The sequence below is a fragment of the Myxocyprinus asiaticus genome, chromosome 1, assembly GCF_019703515.2.
Source record: "Myxocyprinus asiaticus isolate MX2 ecotype Aquarium Trade chromosome 1, UBuf_Myxa_2, whole genome shotgun sequence".
Classification (NCBI taxonomy): Eukaryota; Metazoa; Chordata; class Actinopteri; order Cypriniformes; family Catostomidae; genus Myxocyprinus; species Myxocyprinus asiaticus.
The window spans coordinates 53,162,930-53,181,810 of record NC_059344.1 but is presented as its reverse complement, the minus strand read 5'-3'; the positions used below and the strand labels follow the sequence as shown (position 1 = coordinate 53,181,810).

At 43.2% G+C, this 18,881-nt stretch overlaps 1 protein-coding gene across 1 annotated transcript in view; it reads right to left on the bottom strand.

Annotated features, from left to right (window-relative positions):
* The window catches only part of LOC127441263 (pyruvate carboxylase, mitochondrial-like), a 235,469-nt gene that overhangs the window by 116,018 nt on the left and 100,570 nt on the right, over window positions 1-18,881 (bottom strand). The window contains exon 10 of the mRNA XM_051698466.1: window positions 11,426-11,608. Coding sequence (XP_051554426.1) covers window positions 11,426-11,608 — 183 coding nt within the window. The remainder of the gene's footprint in view (window positions 1-11,425; window positions 11,609-18,881) is intronic.

The window sequence follows — 18,881 nt, the reverse complement described above, 5'->3', positions numbered from 1 at the left end:
CGCTGTCCACCAAAGCAGACAAAGAGCTGCTCAGAGACACTAAAGCTCTGCGTGCGATCCATATAGATGCATAAAGCCTGCACCGGACACAGCAACATCAGGGCTGGGTCTGCCTCCTCCTGGGGCAGTGCTTGCAGGTTCACCACCTGATCCCTAAAAGGGGTTGTGGGAACCTTGGGCACATAGCCCAGTCGGGGTCTCAGGATCACGTGAGAGTAGCCCAGACTGAACTCCAGGCACGTTTCGCTGACAGAGAACGCTTGCAGGTCTCCTACACTCTTGATGGAAGTGAGTGCACTCAGGAGGGCAGTCTTCAAAGAGAGTGCCTTAAGCTCAGCTGACTGCAGGGGCTCAAAGGGGGCTCTCTGTAGACCCTGAAGAACTACAGAGAGGTCCCATGAGGGAATGAGGTGCGGTCTGAAGGGATTCAACCTCCTGGTGCCTCTCAGAAACCTGATGATCAGGTTGTGCTTCCCTAAGGACTACCGTCCACTGTGTCGTGGTGTGCCGCTATAGTGGCTACATACACCTTCAAGGTGGAGGGGGACAGCCACCCTTACAACCTCTCCTGCAGGAAGGAAAGCACCGATCTGACTGCGCATCTCTGGGGGTCTTCGTGTCGGGAAGAACACCACTTAGTGAACAGACACCACTTCAAGGCATATAGGTGCCTTGTAGAAGGGGCCCTAGCCTGAGTGATCGTGTCTACCACCGCGGGTGGTAGGCCACTCAAGTCTTCTGCAACCCCTCCAGGGGCCAGACATGGAGATTCCAGAGGTCTGGTCATGGGTGCCAGATGGTGCCCCGTCCCTGAGAAAGAAGGTCCTTCCTCAGGGGAATTCGCCTGCCCGTAGAAATGTGAGGTCGGTCCAAGGGCTGAAGAGGCGGTGAAAGACCGGCGTGATGGCCACGCGATGTGTCCAGCGGCGCCATGCCCATCTCGGGACTTGAGTCTGGAGCCAGTTCTGAAGTGGTCTCATATGCATTAACCCGAGCGGAGTGGCCACCGCTGAGGATGCCATATGCCCCAGGAGCCTCTGAAACAGTTTCAGTGGAACTGCTGTCTTCTGTCTGAACACCTTCAAACAGGTCAGCACCGACTGAGTGCACTCGTTCGTGAGGCGTGCCATCATCGAGACCGAGTCCAACTCCAAGCTGAGAAAAGAGATGCTCTGAACTAGGAGGAGCTTGCTCTTTCCCCAGTTGACCCAAAGCCCTAGTCGGCTGAGGTGCGAGAGCACCAGGTCCCTGTGTGCACACAACACATCCCGAGAGTGAGCTAGGATTAGCCAATCATCGAGATAGTTGAGGATGCGGATGCCCACTTCCCTTAACGGGGCAAGGGCTGCCTCTGTGACCTTTGTGAAGACGCGAGGGGACAAGGACAGGCCGAAAGGGAGGACCTTGTACTGATACACCCGACCCTTGAATGCAAACCGCTAGAAGGGTATGTGTCAAGGTAGAATCGAGACGTGGAAGTATGCGTCCTTCAGGTCTACTGGCGTGAACCAATCTTGATGCCGGACGCTCGCTAGAATGCGTTTTTGTGTCAGCATCTTGAATGGGAGTCTGTGTAAAGCCCGGTTCAGTACTCGCAGGTCCAAGACTAGCCGCAACCCACCACCTTTTTTTGATACAATGAAGTAGGGGCTGTAAAACCCCGGCTTCATCTCGGCCGGAGGGACAGGCTCTATCGCACCCTTCCGTAGGAGGGTAGCGATTTCCACGCGCAAGGTAGCAGTGTTCTCGCCCTTCACCGAGGTTGAACCTGGGCGGACGCCTGGTGAACTGAATCGCATAGCCAAGTCGTACAGTTCGGACCAGCCATCGCGATGGATTGGAAAGCGCAAGCCACGCGTCCAAGCTCCGGGCGAGGGGGACGAAGGGGACAATCTCGTCGGACATATCGGCGGGTGGGGCCTCGCTGCAGGGAGGAGCCTGAGGTGCCATGCCGTGTCGTGGCCATGCTGAGTTCAGGGATATCGAAGCACTTACCTGGCTCCTTGTGACCACCCCCGGAACAGTCTAGGACGGGGGAGGAAGAGGCCTGTCCTCGTGACCTGTGGAGACCATCACATCAGGGGTGGATTTGTGCCACAGCTGGGCGCGCAGGGGTGGGGAGACCACCGCTGGAGTGCCAAACCTGCCAAAATGGAATGGTGGACAGTGGTCGTGATGACAGCCGTGCGCACCGGGTATGTGACCCAGGGAACAAGGAAACTGCTCTTGCTGAACTCTTGGGTACCACAGCCACTTGGGCATGCGGCGAAATTAAATGAAAAGGTAACAAAAGATTCTCCTCCCGGCCCTCCACCGGGGGATGGAGTGGTCTGCTTACCAGCTCCAGAGCAGCGGGTTTCATCGTACCTGGGTCGCACATCTCAGGGGCTCTTCGAAGCCTTTCACGGGTTCTTGGTGGCGGCCATGAGATGTGTGGCGTCTGCTTCCTGTGGTGGGCTCCACACCAGGGCCGGGCCGCAGGGGCGGGCTGCGGCAGAGCTGGTGCAGTCACCGCAGGGGGATGCCCTTGGTCGACTAGCAGACTGGGTGCGGGATCTTTAGCCGCGCCGGGGCAGGATGTGCCGGATAGCCTCCGCCTGCTGCTTCACCACCGAGAACTGCTGGGCAAAGTCCTTGACAGTGTCGCCGAACAGGCCAACCTGGGAAATGGGGGCGCCAAGGAACCGTGCCTTGTCGGCCTCTCCCATCTCGACCAGGTTGAGCCAAAGGTGGCACTCCTGGCCCACCAAGGTGTACATCGCCCGCCCGAGAAACCGCGCTGTGACCTTCCTCGTCTGGAGAGCGAGTTTGGTCTCTGAGTGCAGCTTCTGCATCAATCCCGGGGCGGAACTACCCTCGTGCACTTCCTTTAGCGCCTTGGCTTGGTGGACTTGCAGGAGAGCCATGGCGTGCAGGGCAGAGGTGGCTCGTCCAGCGGCACCGTAGGCTTTGGCCATCAGGGATGACGTAAACCTACAGGCCTTGGGCAGGAGCTTTGGGTGTCCGCGCCAGGTGGCGGCGCTCTGCGGGCATAGGTGCACCGTGAGCACCTTATCCACCGGGGTGACCACCGAATAGCCCTTGGCCACCCCACCATCGAGGGTAGTAAGGGCGGGGGAGCTGAAAGATCGGGACTGGACAGTAAAAGGTGCCTCCCACGACCTTGTCAGCTCCACGTGCACTTCCAGGAAGAAAGGAACTGGGACGAGGCATGGCTGTGAGCGGCACCGCGAGCCCAGGAACCAATCATTGAGCCGCAAAGGTTCAGGGGAGAGCGGAGGGTTCCACTCTAGCCCGACGCTTGTGGCTGCCCGGGAAAGCATGTCCGTCATCTCCGCGTCAGCCTGTGACTGGGCGACCGCAACTGAGGGGAGGAGCCCAGCTGAGGCTTCCGCGTCCGACTGGACGAGCCCTCTCTCCGATGCTGTGCTCAAGAGCTCATCACCTTCGCGGGCTCCGAATAAGAGGTCGAACTCATCCGGAAGCCTGATCGGGGCAGACGAGCGTGCTGGGGAATGGGAGATCCGTGGGGGATACCCGGCGGAGGTGGTCCCATTGGGGTCCTCAAATCGCCCCCAGTGCTAGCCGCGCTGGCCTCATACCCATGGGTAGAAGAACCGGGGTGGGGAGCCGCTGGGGTGGCTTGCTTTCTTACAAAGGCAAGCCGCGACCGCATCGTTGCCATGGACATGTTCTCGCAATGAGTACGTGACCCATCCACGAACGCTGTCTCAGTGTCAAAAATCAAATCAAATCACTTTTATTGTCACACAGCCATATACACAAGTGCAATGGTGTGTGAAATTCGTGGGTGCAGTTCCGATCAACATAGCAGTCGTGACAGTGATGAGACATATACCAATTTACAATAACATCAAATTAACACAACACAATTTAAAGTCTAATATACACATAATTACACACAACACAATATACAGTAATAACATACACATAATTACACACAACACAATATACAAATAATAACATACACTGTACAATATACAATACACAATATAGATACACATTATTCAATAAAAAAAAAGGTATATATAATATATATAGAATGTACAGTAGGTTGTATATATTGTGGGCAGCGCCCAGACACGAGAGACAGCGATTGTGACCATCAGAAGGCGAGAGATAACAAGTGGAACCAGGAATAACACACAAACAGAAAGGCATCTTTAAAAAGACGTTCCGTGTGTGCCGCTCTTTTAGAGAAATATACTCTTTTTTTAGAATATCCAGGGGCGTTCTCTGCATTGCACCAGTGCAGAGTTGGGAGAAGCTGCTGAAATGCGCCGTCAGATCCAGCAGAAGTGAATGAACAGCCGTGGGAATTCTGCTCAGTGAGCATCGACCGTTCGGCTCCGAAGAGAAAATCTGAATGAGTGGTTGCATACCAGCTCCTTTTATTCCAGCATGTTTAGGGGAGTGGTATGCAAATACCACTGGTCAATTTTCATTGGCCTTTTTTCAAATACCAGAGGTGTTTCGGCTCCCAAGAGTGACCCCTAGTGTCACTACATCGACAAAACTTCGAGTGAGTGACAGATAGGGAACAATTAATCTATTGTAAATGTTTATAAAGTTTTCAAATAATTATTTAGTACTTTATGGGCATTGAACTTAAAGCTAATGTAACAAAGTTTGTGTATGTGGTTGTTTGTTAAATTAAGCTGATTGTTTGATACAGACAGTAATGCTTACAGACATTAATAACACGTAACAACATTAAAAACAAGACTTACTTTGGAAACAAAATGTTGTGTTTATTGCCTATATATATATATATATATATATATATATATATATATATATATATATATATATATATATATATATATATATATATATATTTAATTGACAGTTTCTGTCATTAGGCGTTCATTCATTAAAATTGCAGTGTAATACCATTTTATTGCAAGGCTTGCACTAGGGCCTACTCAAAAATGGAGGATCCAGAAAACAACATACATGTATGTTAGTCAGAATCTGTATAAGTAAATATTTTTTCAGGAAAAAAAACATTGAAAGATTTTTTTATATATATATATATATATATATATATATATATATATATATATATATATATATATATATATATATATTGCGAGATATAGCACAACTGAGTCATGTTTTGTTTTCTATCATAAATCTGTTATAATGTAGATTGTTCTTGTTATTACTGTATGTGTTGTTGATATCTGTAGCAAGTATACAACTACATTTAACAAACCCAGCCCTTTCAAAAACTTTGGTATAGTAGCTCAAAGCCCAATGACCATAAATGTACTAAATATTTATTAGTCAACCTTTATAAACATTTACATTGTATGAATAGTTTCAACTTTAGATTCAGTACTGCAAAAATATGAACAAATAATGAATAAATGATTTGTAAAGATGTGGAAATATTAAAAGCCTGCATAATTACCTTAACAAACAAACAGCAATTGTGTGGCCTTTACCAACCTTACAGTAGTTACTTATTTGCTGGAGATTAGTGAATATTTGTAAACATGAATAGTGTGTGTAGTGGTGAAAAATACCAGTAATTAATGAAAACATTTGTTAATGTCGAAAAGTGCATGAGCTCATTTATAAATAATTTGTAAGCATTCAAATGTACATTAACAAATGATCTGTTAATCATAAAATAAAATGTTTTAAAATAATTTGTAGATGTTAAAAATATGCAAGGCCATATAGGAATAAAGGTTTAATAACATTTGTAAGTATATGAATTTGCATTCCATAATGCTTAACAGATCATCAGTTAATGTTAAATTCATTAGTAAACATTAACAAGTGCATTATCTCATATTTCTAAGTATTTGAATATACATCAACTAATGATCTGCTAAGCATTATAAAGCCTAATGTTTGTAAATGATTTATTCATGAAATGTATTATTAAGTGTTACTTACCTTATTTGATTTTTGGGGCATGAGTAAATGATGACGGACTTTTAATTTTTGGGTGAACTATCCCTTTAAGCTCATGTGATCCTAGTGATTTATTTCATAAGAATGTTTTTCTACAGTTCATTTTCTCAGCACAGCTAAGCATGTCAAGGACAGATAAGGCTCTATAACTTTTAATGTGTCTGAATTATTATTATTGCAACAGTCTGATCTTATTCCCTGTCTTCTCAATACAGCTGAGTGGGGATTTGAATAAGGATCCAAAATTTACAGATTTCTGTCTTCTGTTCATAAAGTGTCTCTAGGCAGCAGTGAAAGGCAGATAATGAATGAAAAAGGTGATTAGATGCATTGATGGAAAGCAAGCCAAGAGCACAGCATAAGCGGGACAGAGAAATAAGGAAAAAGTAAAGATAGTTTTAAAGAGAGACAGAGGGAGAAGGTGTGGGGCACATCAGAGGACCATAGTGCTTTGATTTGATGCTTCCTGAATGCCCTCTCTTCAAAGATCCACTTCCCTTCTCTTTCCCCTTATATCTTTTTCTTATCTTTCTATTCCTCTTTCTCTCTCCTCCACCCATATTCTTGTTCCTTACAATCGTGCTTCAACCAGAGCATCATCTCTGATAACATGTCTGCAAACAAACAATTCACATCAAAACCAAGGAATGGCTCAAAGGAACAGATGCCACAAACAGGGGAGCTTTTAGCACAGAAACCCTTTTAAGTATATTAGACTGCTTCAACATCTTTCTCTGCTTTTTTACAACGTCATCTTTTTATCTTCTTACATGTTGCCTTCTGTACTCTCTCAATAGCTCTTGTCCTTCTTTTTATGAAGCACTGAGAAGAATTTGCATCAAATTTGCACTTTGTGGATACATCTTAAGACATATTCAGCAACTTACATTTGTACAGAAAACCCTAAATGCAAAGTTGTTTAGATTTGGACATTGGAAGAGTGTTTTTCTGCTCAAAATTAGAAGATTTAAAATTTCATATTATTGTGATATGTGGTTATATTTTCAATGTAAAATACTTTATCCTATTAAAGTTTAATGTGCAGAGATAATTAAGCAACAAATGTTTTAAAAGAGGGTTAGTAAAAGAGTTTCTCTCTCTCTTTTTTATTTTTCCCATAGAGACTACACGTTACCTAGATAACAATCTAGTATTAAATATATTTAAATAAATTTACATATTACTGACAAACATTCAAAATACTTAATGCATGATGTAATGTATATACATTTCACTATAAAGTATATTAAATACAAATGTTTTGTTTAGAGTTGTGTGCAGTAAATGATAAAGTAATAGGTATGTGGCATAGACTGGAAGAGGTTTTAAGCTTTGGCATCAACAGATCTTTCTCTTTCACACCAAAATTCAAAAACACTGCAACCAGTGCATGTTCTCAGTGAGACATGCTTGTTGGTGACAGTTGCTATGGGCACTACCAACTCACACGTCATCTACAGTTACCGTCTCACCCATTGAGTTGCTCTTTTGCCTGTTCTGCCACCCCATGCTCCCTTCAACCCCAACCTCTCCTTATTCTATCCCTCCATTCCATTCACACATGTTGTAACAAGGCTGGCAAGGATGGAGGATCTAAGTGCAGCCTTTAATGGAAAAAAAAAGATGAACAAAGTAACTCAGAATAAAAATGAACCAGGTACAGAACATGACAAAACATGTGAAGACTGACAACGAAAACAGGGAAAACAAGGGCTTAAATACACAGGGGCAAACAAGGGAACGAGTAACACCTGGGGAAACAATCAGGGGAAAACCAATCATAAAATAAAACTACAAAAGGACTACAAAACTAACAGGAAACAGGAACATGGGAACTAAACAAATTTCAACATAAATGTTAAGACGTGTTGAAAAACAGGGAATATGTGACAGAGCCCCCCTTAAGGAGCGGATTCCAGATGCTCCAAAAAAAAAAATTGTCCATGGGGTGTGGGGAAAAACAGGTTCAGGGGGGCACAAGGGGTAAACAGGCAGTTCGAGGGGGCACAAGGGGCAAGGGGAGCAGAGGAATAAGGCAAAGTCAGGGAGGCTTGAAACTAAGGTGGAGCTGGAGGGATGGAGAGCCAGGGTGATGCTGCAGATTCGGAGGACCAAGTAGACCAGAGCAGATCAGGAGGGCGGCCAGGAGACCCGGGAGACCAGAGCAGATCAGGCGGACAGCCAGGAGACCAAGGAGACCAGGGCAGATCAGGCGGACGGCAAGGAGATGACCTCAAGTTGGGGACTGGGTCAGGAGTCCTGAGAGGCGGCCGCAGTGCCGAGACAGGGTCAGGAGGCCTGGGAGGCAGCCGCAGGGCCAAGAGAGGGTCAGGAAGTCTGGGAGGCGTCCGCAGGACAGTGACTGGGTCAGGCGGTGGTGCTGCTGTAGGAGGAGTCTCTGGGGGTGTGGGCGGAGCTGCTGGAGGAACAGTCTCTGAGGAGCGGGCGGAGCCACTGTAGGAAGAGTCTCTTGGGGAGCGGGCAGAGCCACTGGGGGAATAGTCTCTGGGGGAGTGGGTGGAGCCGTGGAAGACTCTGGGGGCGGAGCTGTGGGAGGCGGAGCCGCGGCAGGCTCGAGGGGCAGAGCCGTGGGAGGTGGAGCCGCAGCAGGCTCGAGGGGCAGAGCCGTGGAAGACGGAGCCGCGGCAGGCTCGAGGGGCAGAGCCGTGGAAGGCGGAGCCATGGCAGGCTCGAGGGGCAGAGCCGTGGAAGGCGGAGCCGCGGCAGGCTCAAGGGGCAGAGCCGTGGAAGGCGGAGCCGCGGCAGGCTCGAGACAAAGAGTCCTGGATGACTTCTGTGGTCGTGGGCAGAGACTTGGAAACAACCTCCGTGGTCATGTTCACGGGAAGAGACTTGGGAACAGAAACTCTCTTCTCTTCCTCCTCCACTGGATGGACGAAGTTGGCAATGCTGACTCTGGGACGGACGAAGCTGACAACGCTGGGTCTGGGATGGACGAAGCTGACAACGTTGGCTCTGGGATGGACGAAGCTGGCAACTCGTTAGCCGTGGCAGGCGTGGGCTCGTTGACCGTGGCAGGCGTGGGCGCTGGCTCGTTGACCGTGGCAGGCGTGGGCGCTGGCTCGTTGACCGTGGCAGGCGCGGGCACAGACAATTTTTGAGGTAGGGTCTTCATGGACCTATTCACCGATATTAGTGGTAGATCATACAACTTTGAGACAGGGGCTGTGGAAGGCTTCGGGACAGGGGCCGTGGAAGGCTTCGACAAGGGAGCCGAAGACGCAGGTTTTGGCCTGGAGTTCCCGCCATAATCTACTGTATAAAGGGAACCACAAAGTTCCAGAGCTTTCTCCACATATTCGCAGAGTGTCCAGTAAGGATCAGCGGGAGGCATCAGTTCCCTCAGTGCACTATACTATCCTAGACATAATGATTTTTATACTGTATGAACTATAGATTCTATCCCCTAACCCTAACCCTACCCCTAAACCTAACCCTCACAGAAAACTTTCTGCAATTTTACATTTTCAATAAAACATCGTTTAGTATGTATTTTTTAAGCGATTTGAATTATGGGGATACTAGAAATGTCCTCATAAACCATATTTATAGCATAATACCCTTGTAATTATCAGTTTGTATCCTAAAAAAAGTTCTCGTAAACTTAAACCTGCAACCCCCCCCCCCCCCCACACACACACACACACACAACATCTGTTCCAACATTTTTCAGGTCAGAACAATCTGGTTTTCAGACATCTCGTCTATGAAGCTAACGAGCGTTAGGAGAGATTCCAATGGTAAAATACTGCAGGCAGGAGAATTAATTCTGGCTAATTGGATAGTGTCTGATCGCCTCTGATAAAAAAAGAGCTCTGTTCTGCTGGTGTGATATGACTAGTGTAAAAATTGTATGATGTCAAAAGAGACTTATGAAGATCTGAAATATGGCCATTTTGGACAATAAGAGGAACCAGACCAGAGTCACCCACATAAAAAAAAGAAAGAAAAAGAAATATATATATATATATATATATATATATATATATATATATATATATATATATATATATATATATATATATATATATATATAATAAAAACAAGAGTTATTGCTTGAATATTGCATGTTGCCAGAGGGCAAGGACAGTGCAAGTAAAAATAACAGTTTAATAGTTAAACTTGTATATTAAGAAACATTTTAAGAGGCCTGATTGAGAGGATAACAAGCCCCTAATAGTGGGCTAATATTGATCTTAACGCTGGAATATCACAGTGCACTGACAGAACAATTTCGCCTATTACACAAAGTGCCATAGGGAATGTGATAAATAGGCATGACTGCACTAACAACAACCATGACAGTGACAAGTAAAATATCCGGGTCACCAGCCCTTTCACATCCTAAATATTCAGTCAGCAACTTAAAGGTCTAACTTGCTTTCTGTTTTCCAGGATTGAGTATTAGTAGCGTTGTCAATTTAACACATTAATTTAGTGTGATCAATTATATAAAAATGTGTTAAAAAATTAACACAATTAATCATGCCCCTGACCCTTATGTAAATTCAGTAATAGGGAATTTTCCTACGATTGGAGCAGTACAAGTTTGAAGTAACACCTAAAGTCAGCCCCGAGATAACACAACTCACAATAAGCTATAAGCTGTAAGAATATTAAGCTATTCACAAGCAGCTAGATGCAGCGTAAAATAATGCAGTGGTTTCAAGACACATTTTTCAAACTACTTCATTAATTAATTGTGAACGCATTCTGTGTGAACATTCCCTAAGTCTACCTGAGACAGATTCAGTTCTCAAAACTCAATTGCAAAACGTATTGCTTTGGACTGTAGGTCAGTGATAAGCTTATGTGATAGGCTTATATTCAACTATATGGAAATAAAACAAACTAATCAGTGTATCATGTAATTAATTTGATTCTTTTTATTTTTTATTATCAATTAAAAAATTGATTGACAGCTCTCATTATTTTTCCTTTAAAATATACATTTCTCCCACAATATCTGTTTGTCCTTGACTACTTTGTGTTGAGACACTGTCAGATCTCTGTAAAAAATACATTTATGTCTTATAAACCTCTGATCTCCTGAGTTTCTGTGGATTTTTGAAACAGCTACATAATCAAAGGCTTCCTCGGATACAAAAGAAAGTAGACGTTTTTAGAAGTCATGAAGCCTCAAAAACTAAATGTGTTCTCAGTCGACAAGGTAAACACAAATCAGTAGATTCAAATCACATAAAACAATAATGTATTTTGATGATTACTTTCAGGAGTGCCATACAACTGTGAAAGTTGCATGTTTTCATGTAGGCTACAGGTATGTGCCCTACACAACATTTCAGCAAAGATATTTGATCAAAAGTGCTTTAATGTACTGCATGACACACAAGCATGTGGCCCTTAAGGATTACACTGAACCATTAGACCAATAACCTTTTAAGGGAACCCAATGAACCAATCAGTTTTACATTATGCAGCTGAGGGGGCCTACCTTAACACCACGGACTCTGAACTCTGTGAGCGCCCTGTGCATTTTGGTTGCAGCGGTGGGGAGGTCCTTGCCACTGGCTATGACTTTAACCAGCAGCGAGTCATAATGAGGGGAAATGACGGCCCCCTGAAAAGCAGAGGCACTGTCCAGACGAATGCCCATTCCTTCTCCACTGCGAAACACCTGTTGAAAGATGGGAGAGTGAAGAACTGCTAGAAATAAAGAGGACAATGTCAGTGTATATTTGAATGCCAGCAAACAAGCATACAGTTAAAGAACATATTGCATCCTATGTACATGCACACACACACATGGGCATCAAGAGCTTCAGCTGCAATTAAAGGAAAATTTGAATGAAGCTTTGAGGTTTTCAGTTTTAATTTGATGGGTGTGTTCTTATCTTGTGTGTGCTGTGCTTTGTGCATTGTGAGTCTCAGCATGCCTGCATTATTTATGCTGTAATCAGCTTGCTCTGGCACATATTACAACATAATAATCAAATTACATAACCATGTATGCCAGGTCTTGGTAAGGTCATTCTCAGTCATGTTCAGACAATCATTTGAATGTAAAAACAGAAAGAAAATATAAAATAAAATAAAACGAGGAAATGTTACAGAATGCAGGAATGGTTATTTAAACACTGCTTTCACTTTTGTGTAACAATAAATTGACACTCAGTCATCTCTGAAATCTTTATTTTTTTTCATTTAGTTATTTCTAGATATTTTTGTATATTGACTCTAGCACTGGCATCTGTGAAGTTAACAGAACTGGTGGAGACTTCACTTTTGAATTAGGTCATTCTGATGATGGGTCTGAAGCTGCAGACTATGTATAAACATTTTTTAAATAATTGTACCCTCAAATGCTGCAGAAAAATATTTTTCTCTGTTTGAAAAAATGACAGCAAAATAAATAAATAAATAAATAAAAATAAAAAAGACTAAATGAAAGACTTCTGACAAGGAGGGGGTTAATCTCCAATCAACCATTAATCTGGATATCAAGAAGGCTCAATGATGAGACTTTCTCAATTACCAAAGATCCAGGAACCTAGATCACCCTTAAGCCAATTAGTGATGTCTAAAATCCACAGCAGACAAGTCTGTTTCTTCATAATCAAAAGAAACTCAGCAAGAGGACGGAAACTGACCATTATGAATAATCATACCTTTCATATGAGTAGCATGGTGCAAGTTATATTCATTATTACATTATTCTGAAACAGCAGTTTCACTTCTCTTTATTTCTTTATTGCCCGTACACCCCTCTTCCTTCGCAATCCTCCACATCATTAAAATTCTCTGTCATTCATTCTCTGATGAAACTTTTCTCGTCTCTTCTCCTCAAAGGATGCCGAATCTACTTGGCTCACTTCTTCTACCAATTTAATGCCAATTACATCTTCACAAAGGACTCACAAGCATAGACAAACACACACACTCCTCTAAAAGCACATTTTGCTTACCTTTTAGTCTCTGAACCCATGCCTATCAACATCTTTAAAAGACACTATTGATCTAACTGATTAAAGAAAGCACTAATGCAGTGATTTTGAGTTTAATACTCTCAATCTCACATGCACACACATTTCACACATACCCAAATTCACAAACTGTAGCCTAAATCACCTTGAGAGCGGAAGTGAAATTACGGCTTTCACAGTTTAATAATAATAATAATTTTCTTTATTCATCACACATTTGCACATATACAGTGAAATTCTTCTTTTTCACATATCCCAGCTAGGCTGGGGTCAGAGTGCAGGGTCAGCCATGATACAGCACCCCTGGAGCAGATAGAGTCAAGGGCCTTGCTCAAGGGCCCAACAGTGGCATCTTGGCAGTGCTGGGGCTTGAACCCCTGACCTTCTGATCAGTAACCCAGAGCCTTAACTGCTGAGCTACCACTGCCCCCGTTTAAAAACCCTCACATTAACTGCTTAAACTAACTTAACCAAAATATTATTCAGCATTTGGAAAAGGATTAAATGGGACTGTGGTTTATATTTAGTGGTGCTTGTTAAAAGTGACCAAAACCAATCCTGAACAATCAAACACAGCAGCATTGGCTCAACCAATTGTCTGCGTTTGGGGTGGGACTATCTGTTTTGACAGACCAATGGCAGATGAAGGGAGTGTTTATAGAAAGAAACAAGATGGAAAATAGTCATATTTTTTTGTAATTCTATTTGGTGCCTGCAGTGTTGCATAAATTACACATTTCATCTTTACGGCAAGCATCATCATTATTATTGTTCATATTTATGGACTGGGGTTTGTTCTAAAGTTCAGTACATAAATCTACCTGCACCATTTGCTCTACAGACATGGATAATACCTCAAATTGTGTGGCTTGTTGAGGAGAGGTGTGCTCTTACTTTTCTTATTGTTCAGACTTTTCACCTAAAAGATGATAAAATGGTAAAAAAATGATAAAAAATACAACTTTGTTTATAATCCCAAGATATATGTCCTCCTTACACTTACAAATGCTTAGCAATATTTTGTTATGTCTTGTTAACAGTGATTGCTCTGCTCAAAGAGAAACTTTGGAACAGAACACTGCTGCAAACTAACCTGAGCATGACATCTACACAATTGCACCTGCACACATTCACACTAATTGAAAAACTCATTTAAGTAATTCCAATCAAATAATATAGTCACCAGCAGCAACCATCAGGGTCCAAGCAAATTGGAAAAAAAGAAAAACTGACCACAGTTGCCAATTTTGAAAGAACAGATCCTATGGTTGTTATGGTTTCCTTATCATTTAAAATATTGATATTATATAAATAATATCATTATTTATTAAATTTGGCATGTTTTGTTAAATTATTCTGTTGTCCATGTGTGAAGTTTGGACACTACAACAGTTTTTTAAGGTGGAAACTGGAATCCATATGGACTTTTAATTCAAAGGTAATGAAGGATTCAGAGGGGAAATTATTTTGATTCTAGCCTAGTTCTTGAGTAGAAACACGAATTTGCTTATTATAATGCTAAATGGCTTGAAGTTCAGTCATGAAACTCTACATGGTGCTAGCTGATAGGTTCTATGATCTTGTTATCTGTTAGCCAACTGGCTTGCTCACATGTGATGTGTTAAGCATGGTATGAGCTGATAGGTCCTTAGACATGTAATCAGTTAGCCAATTAACTTGCATACTCTCTCTTTATCTAACATTTTAATTGCTCAGTTTAGCAGATAAGCCGCCCAGAGGAAAGAAAAATCACAAATGAGATTTCTTTCATAACTCAAATGTTTCTCATAGATAGAAATGAGGTTAGATGAACATCAAATGGAAACTTTTGCTTTAATCTCATGCTTCTCATATTTATCTCCTCTAAAGTTTAAAAAAAAATCTCAACAACATCACACACTGTGCTCACATTTTTCTCCTTAGCTAAAGACTCTGGTGCTCTCACATTTGACTTCTCTTAAGTGTCAGAAGAGCTCTAAACAACTTTACAAACAGTGCACCAAGTCAGAGGTCCCAATATGAACTCAGACATTTCTTAATACTACCATATAATATTTATTAATAATCAAATTATTCAAGAATTGAGTCATAAGCCATCATCATTGTGCCTTTCAGCAAAAAAAAGCTCCAGGGTGATTGTTCCTGTATTAAGACTTCTTTAAGTCGCTTTGGATAAAGGCATCTTGTACACAACTATCGACTTACTTCCAAGAACAAATGATCTGCCCTATGCACATAAACTGTATAGCTCTATTCTCTTACTGTATGTCAACAATTAAGTGTAACTCTAACACTATTTCCTCATCATTTCACTCTTAATATAGACCTAAACTCCAAATTTGAGTGGTGGTGGCGTAGTGGGCTAAAGCACAGAACTGGTAATCAGAAGTTTGCTGATTCAATTCCCACAGCCACCACCATTGTGTCCTTGAGCAAGTTTCTCCAGGTTGCTCCAGGGGGATTGTCCCTGTAATAAGTGTAATGTAAGTTGCTCTGGATAAAAGCATCTGCCAAATGCATAAATTAAAATGTAAATGTCATGTTCCTGAGCTTAGAAAGAGCAACCTCCGAGCAATAAAATGTTCCTATAATGGAGTCTTGAAAGAAATTACAACAGGACAATAAAGAGATTTTCTCACACCACATTCTCAGTTTTGACTCTTTTTCTCTCAGAACTTACTCATGTCTCCTTTGTATCTACTTTTATATCTCCTAAGAAATTTTAGGAGAAACATCTGAGACACTGTTGATAGTAAAATGAGCTGAGAATCACCACCAAGTCTCCTGAGCTAAGGAAAAATAACTCTGAGAAATCAATTTTTCCTCTGAGCGGTTTCACCTCAATGCACTGAGAGTTCCCTTTCTGTCACTCACTCGACGTTGTGTCGATGTAGTGACACTAGGGGTCGCCCTTGGGAGCCCCAAACACCTCTGAACTTTGAGAAAAGGCCAATGGGAACTGGCGAGTGGAATTTGCCTGCCACTACCCCAGACATACGGGTATAAAAGGAGCTGGCTCGCAACCATTCATTCAGATTTTCTCTTCGGAGCCGAGCGGTTGTATTCAGTGAGCTGAATTACTCTGCCGATCCTTCATCTCAAAAGCTGTTGGATTTACGGCACATTACAGCGGTTTCTCCCCCTCGTACACCGGTGGAGTGCAGAGAACGCCCCTGGGCACTTCAGCAGCCAAAAGAGTATATCCTTCTACTGAAAGAGTATATTTTCCCTTCTAAAAAAGTGGCACTGATGGAGAGCGTCATTTTAAAGATGTTTTTCCGTTTAATTCTGTTTAATTCCTGGTTGCGGTCGTTACCTCTCCACTTCCAACGGCCATGATCGCTGTCTTACATGCGTGGGCGCTGCTCACGCGGAGACATCATACATGGACGGGTCATGTCCTCACTGCGAGAACATGACCATGGCAACGTTGCGGTCGAGGCTTTCTTTCATCAGAGGGAAAGCCACCCCAGCGACTCCCCGCCTCGGTCCTTCTACCTAGGGGTATGAGGCCGTGTCGGTTAGCACTGGGTTAGTCTCAGGGCGAGTTCGCGGTCTCATTCGGGGCTCGCGAAGAGGATGAGCTGTCGATTGCAGCATCGGAGAGCGGGCTCATCCAGTCTAATGCTGAGGACTCGGCTGGGCTCCAACCTTCAGGTGCGGTCGCCCAGTTGCAGGCCGACGCGGAGCTGGTGGCCAGGTTTGCCCAGGCGGCTGCGAGCGTCGGGCTGAAGTGGAACCCTCCACTCCCCCCGAAACCTCGCGGCTTGACGATTGGTTCCTGGGCTCAGAGCGCCGCTCACGGCCGTCTCCCGCCCCATTCCCAATCTGGCACTGTCACACAGCTGGTCATTAGCTTAAGTTGAATCCACACATAGCTGGGCTAAGTCACTAGTTAATGCACTTCAATGGCACTAGCTAAAGATTCACTTAAGTTTTACAAATCTTGCTCTTTTCTTCAGAAAAAACTGTATCCATGCACCACAGGGGATTGCAAAAAAAAAAAAAGATAGAGAGTAGACAGAGAAGAAAGAGAGAGAGAGATAGAGAGAGAGAAAGAGAATAACCTAAATTAGAGAGGCATTCACTGTTTGTTGTATGGGTGGGTTCAAATACCATGTAATGCATGCTGTATTGTATCAAGTGGTTCTTGAACAGAGGGGAAAATCACACTTGATCTTGAACTGAATCATCAATACAGAAATGTCTCAGGCTTGCCGAAGGCTTACAGTTACATTCTAGTATAGTACTGTTAAATAAATATAAATCTGTGACGAGGAGGAGTGCACGGTCGGCGCTGAATCAGCTGATCAGCGGGAGAGTGAGATAAAGGGGAACTGGAGGTGCCAGTTTGAGAGAGAGAGAGAGAAACATGCGGCCACGTTGCCTGTATTTGTTTATGTTTGTTTTAAGTTAAGTTTGACATTAAAACTTTATGTTTACTGTTCAGCCGGTTCCCGCCTCCTCATTGCCCGACCTTTACCTGTTACAACATCATAGTTGCTTTCCATCTTGTACAGGCCCATACCACAGTGCTGGGATATGTGAGTGAATATAGTGAATGGCAGTGATATAATGGAATAATGATGTAAACCTGTCTAACATGCAGACACACACACACACACACACACACACACATTCTGAAAATAGGCTGTAATTTACACGGTCATGCAGATGGGCACCTCAGGGGTCTAATCATGCATGTCTGAAACTTCTCAGCCAGCAGGAAATAATTCTGCCATCATATGTGTGATATCTGCAAGCATCGGCCTGTGTGTGTATGTGTGTGTGTGTGTGCGTGTGTGTGTGTGTGTGTGTGTGTGTGTGTGTGTGAGAGAGAGAGAGAGAGAGAGAGAGAGAGAGAGAGACAGCTCTATCAACTTCAGTTGATAAAGCCTAAAATAGTACAACTTAATAATAAATACTGTACCAAGTATTTATACTGTGCTTTGGAAATCTAAGCAGCCATATGAAGAAATGTTTTGACAAAAACTGTTAAAAAAATAAATAAAATCCATTCAGAATCTGATAACATAAAAAGGGGCACATTAAGAAGCTTCAAAACAACATTTATTGTTTGAATTTGGTGATAACATTTACATGGTTTACAAGCTGAAAATAAAAATATAATTAAACACGAAACAATCAAATAACGTTTTTGGTCTAAAATCAAATTTCTAGGTAAACAGCCCATAGCGACCTGAAACTCAACATGAAAAATTCAGTAAATTCATTAAACATTTTACCTTTTAGGATTTAAGGCAACTGTGAGGTTATCCTAACTTTAAGATGTTATTTACAATTATTTTTATGAACATTTTTTCGAGAATTTGAATGCTTCTTAAATTTCTTCTTAAGAACGTTTCATGAATCCGGCCCCTGATTTCTCTAAATGCTGACCACAAACCAATAATGCACTTACTAATAGATTATTTACCTGTATGAAAGGTTACCTAAATGAAATGAAGTTTCCAAAAAAAATAAAAAAAATAAATAAAAGAAAAATAAAATAAATGCTTTACAGTACATTGCAGTGTTCATTCTAATGTGTTCCCTGATGGAGGGAATGAGACGTTGTGTCGATGTAGTGACACTAGGGGTCGCTCTTGGGAGCCTGAGACACCTCTGCTCTTTGATAAAAGGCCAATGAAAATTGACGAGTGGTATTTGCATACCACTCCCCCGGACATATGGGTATAAAAGGAGCTGGTATGCAACCACTCATTCAGGTTTTATGCTGAGGAGCCGAGACAAGGTCCCAGCCATTTCAGCGAGTAGTTCAGCAATGTGGCAGGAGGGACACAACGTCTCGTTCCCTCCATCAGGGAACGGAGGTTATGCAAGTAACCAGGACGTTCCCTATCTGACACTCACTCAATGTTGTGTCGATGTAGTGACACTAGGGGTCCCTATACAAAACGCCGCAACTGGCTGAACTGTGTTACGTGAACTGGCGGTGTGTGATGG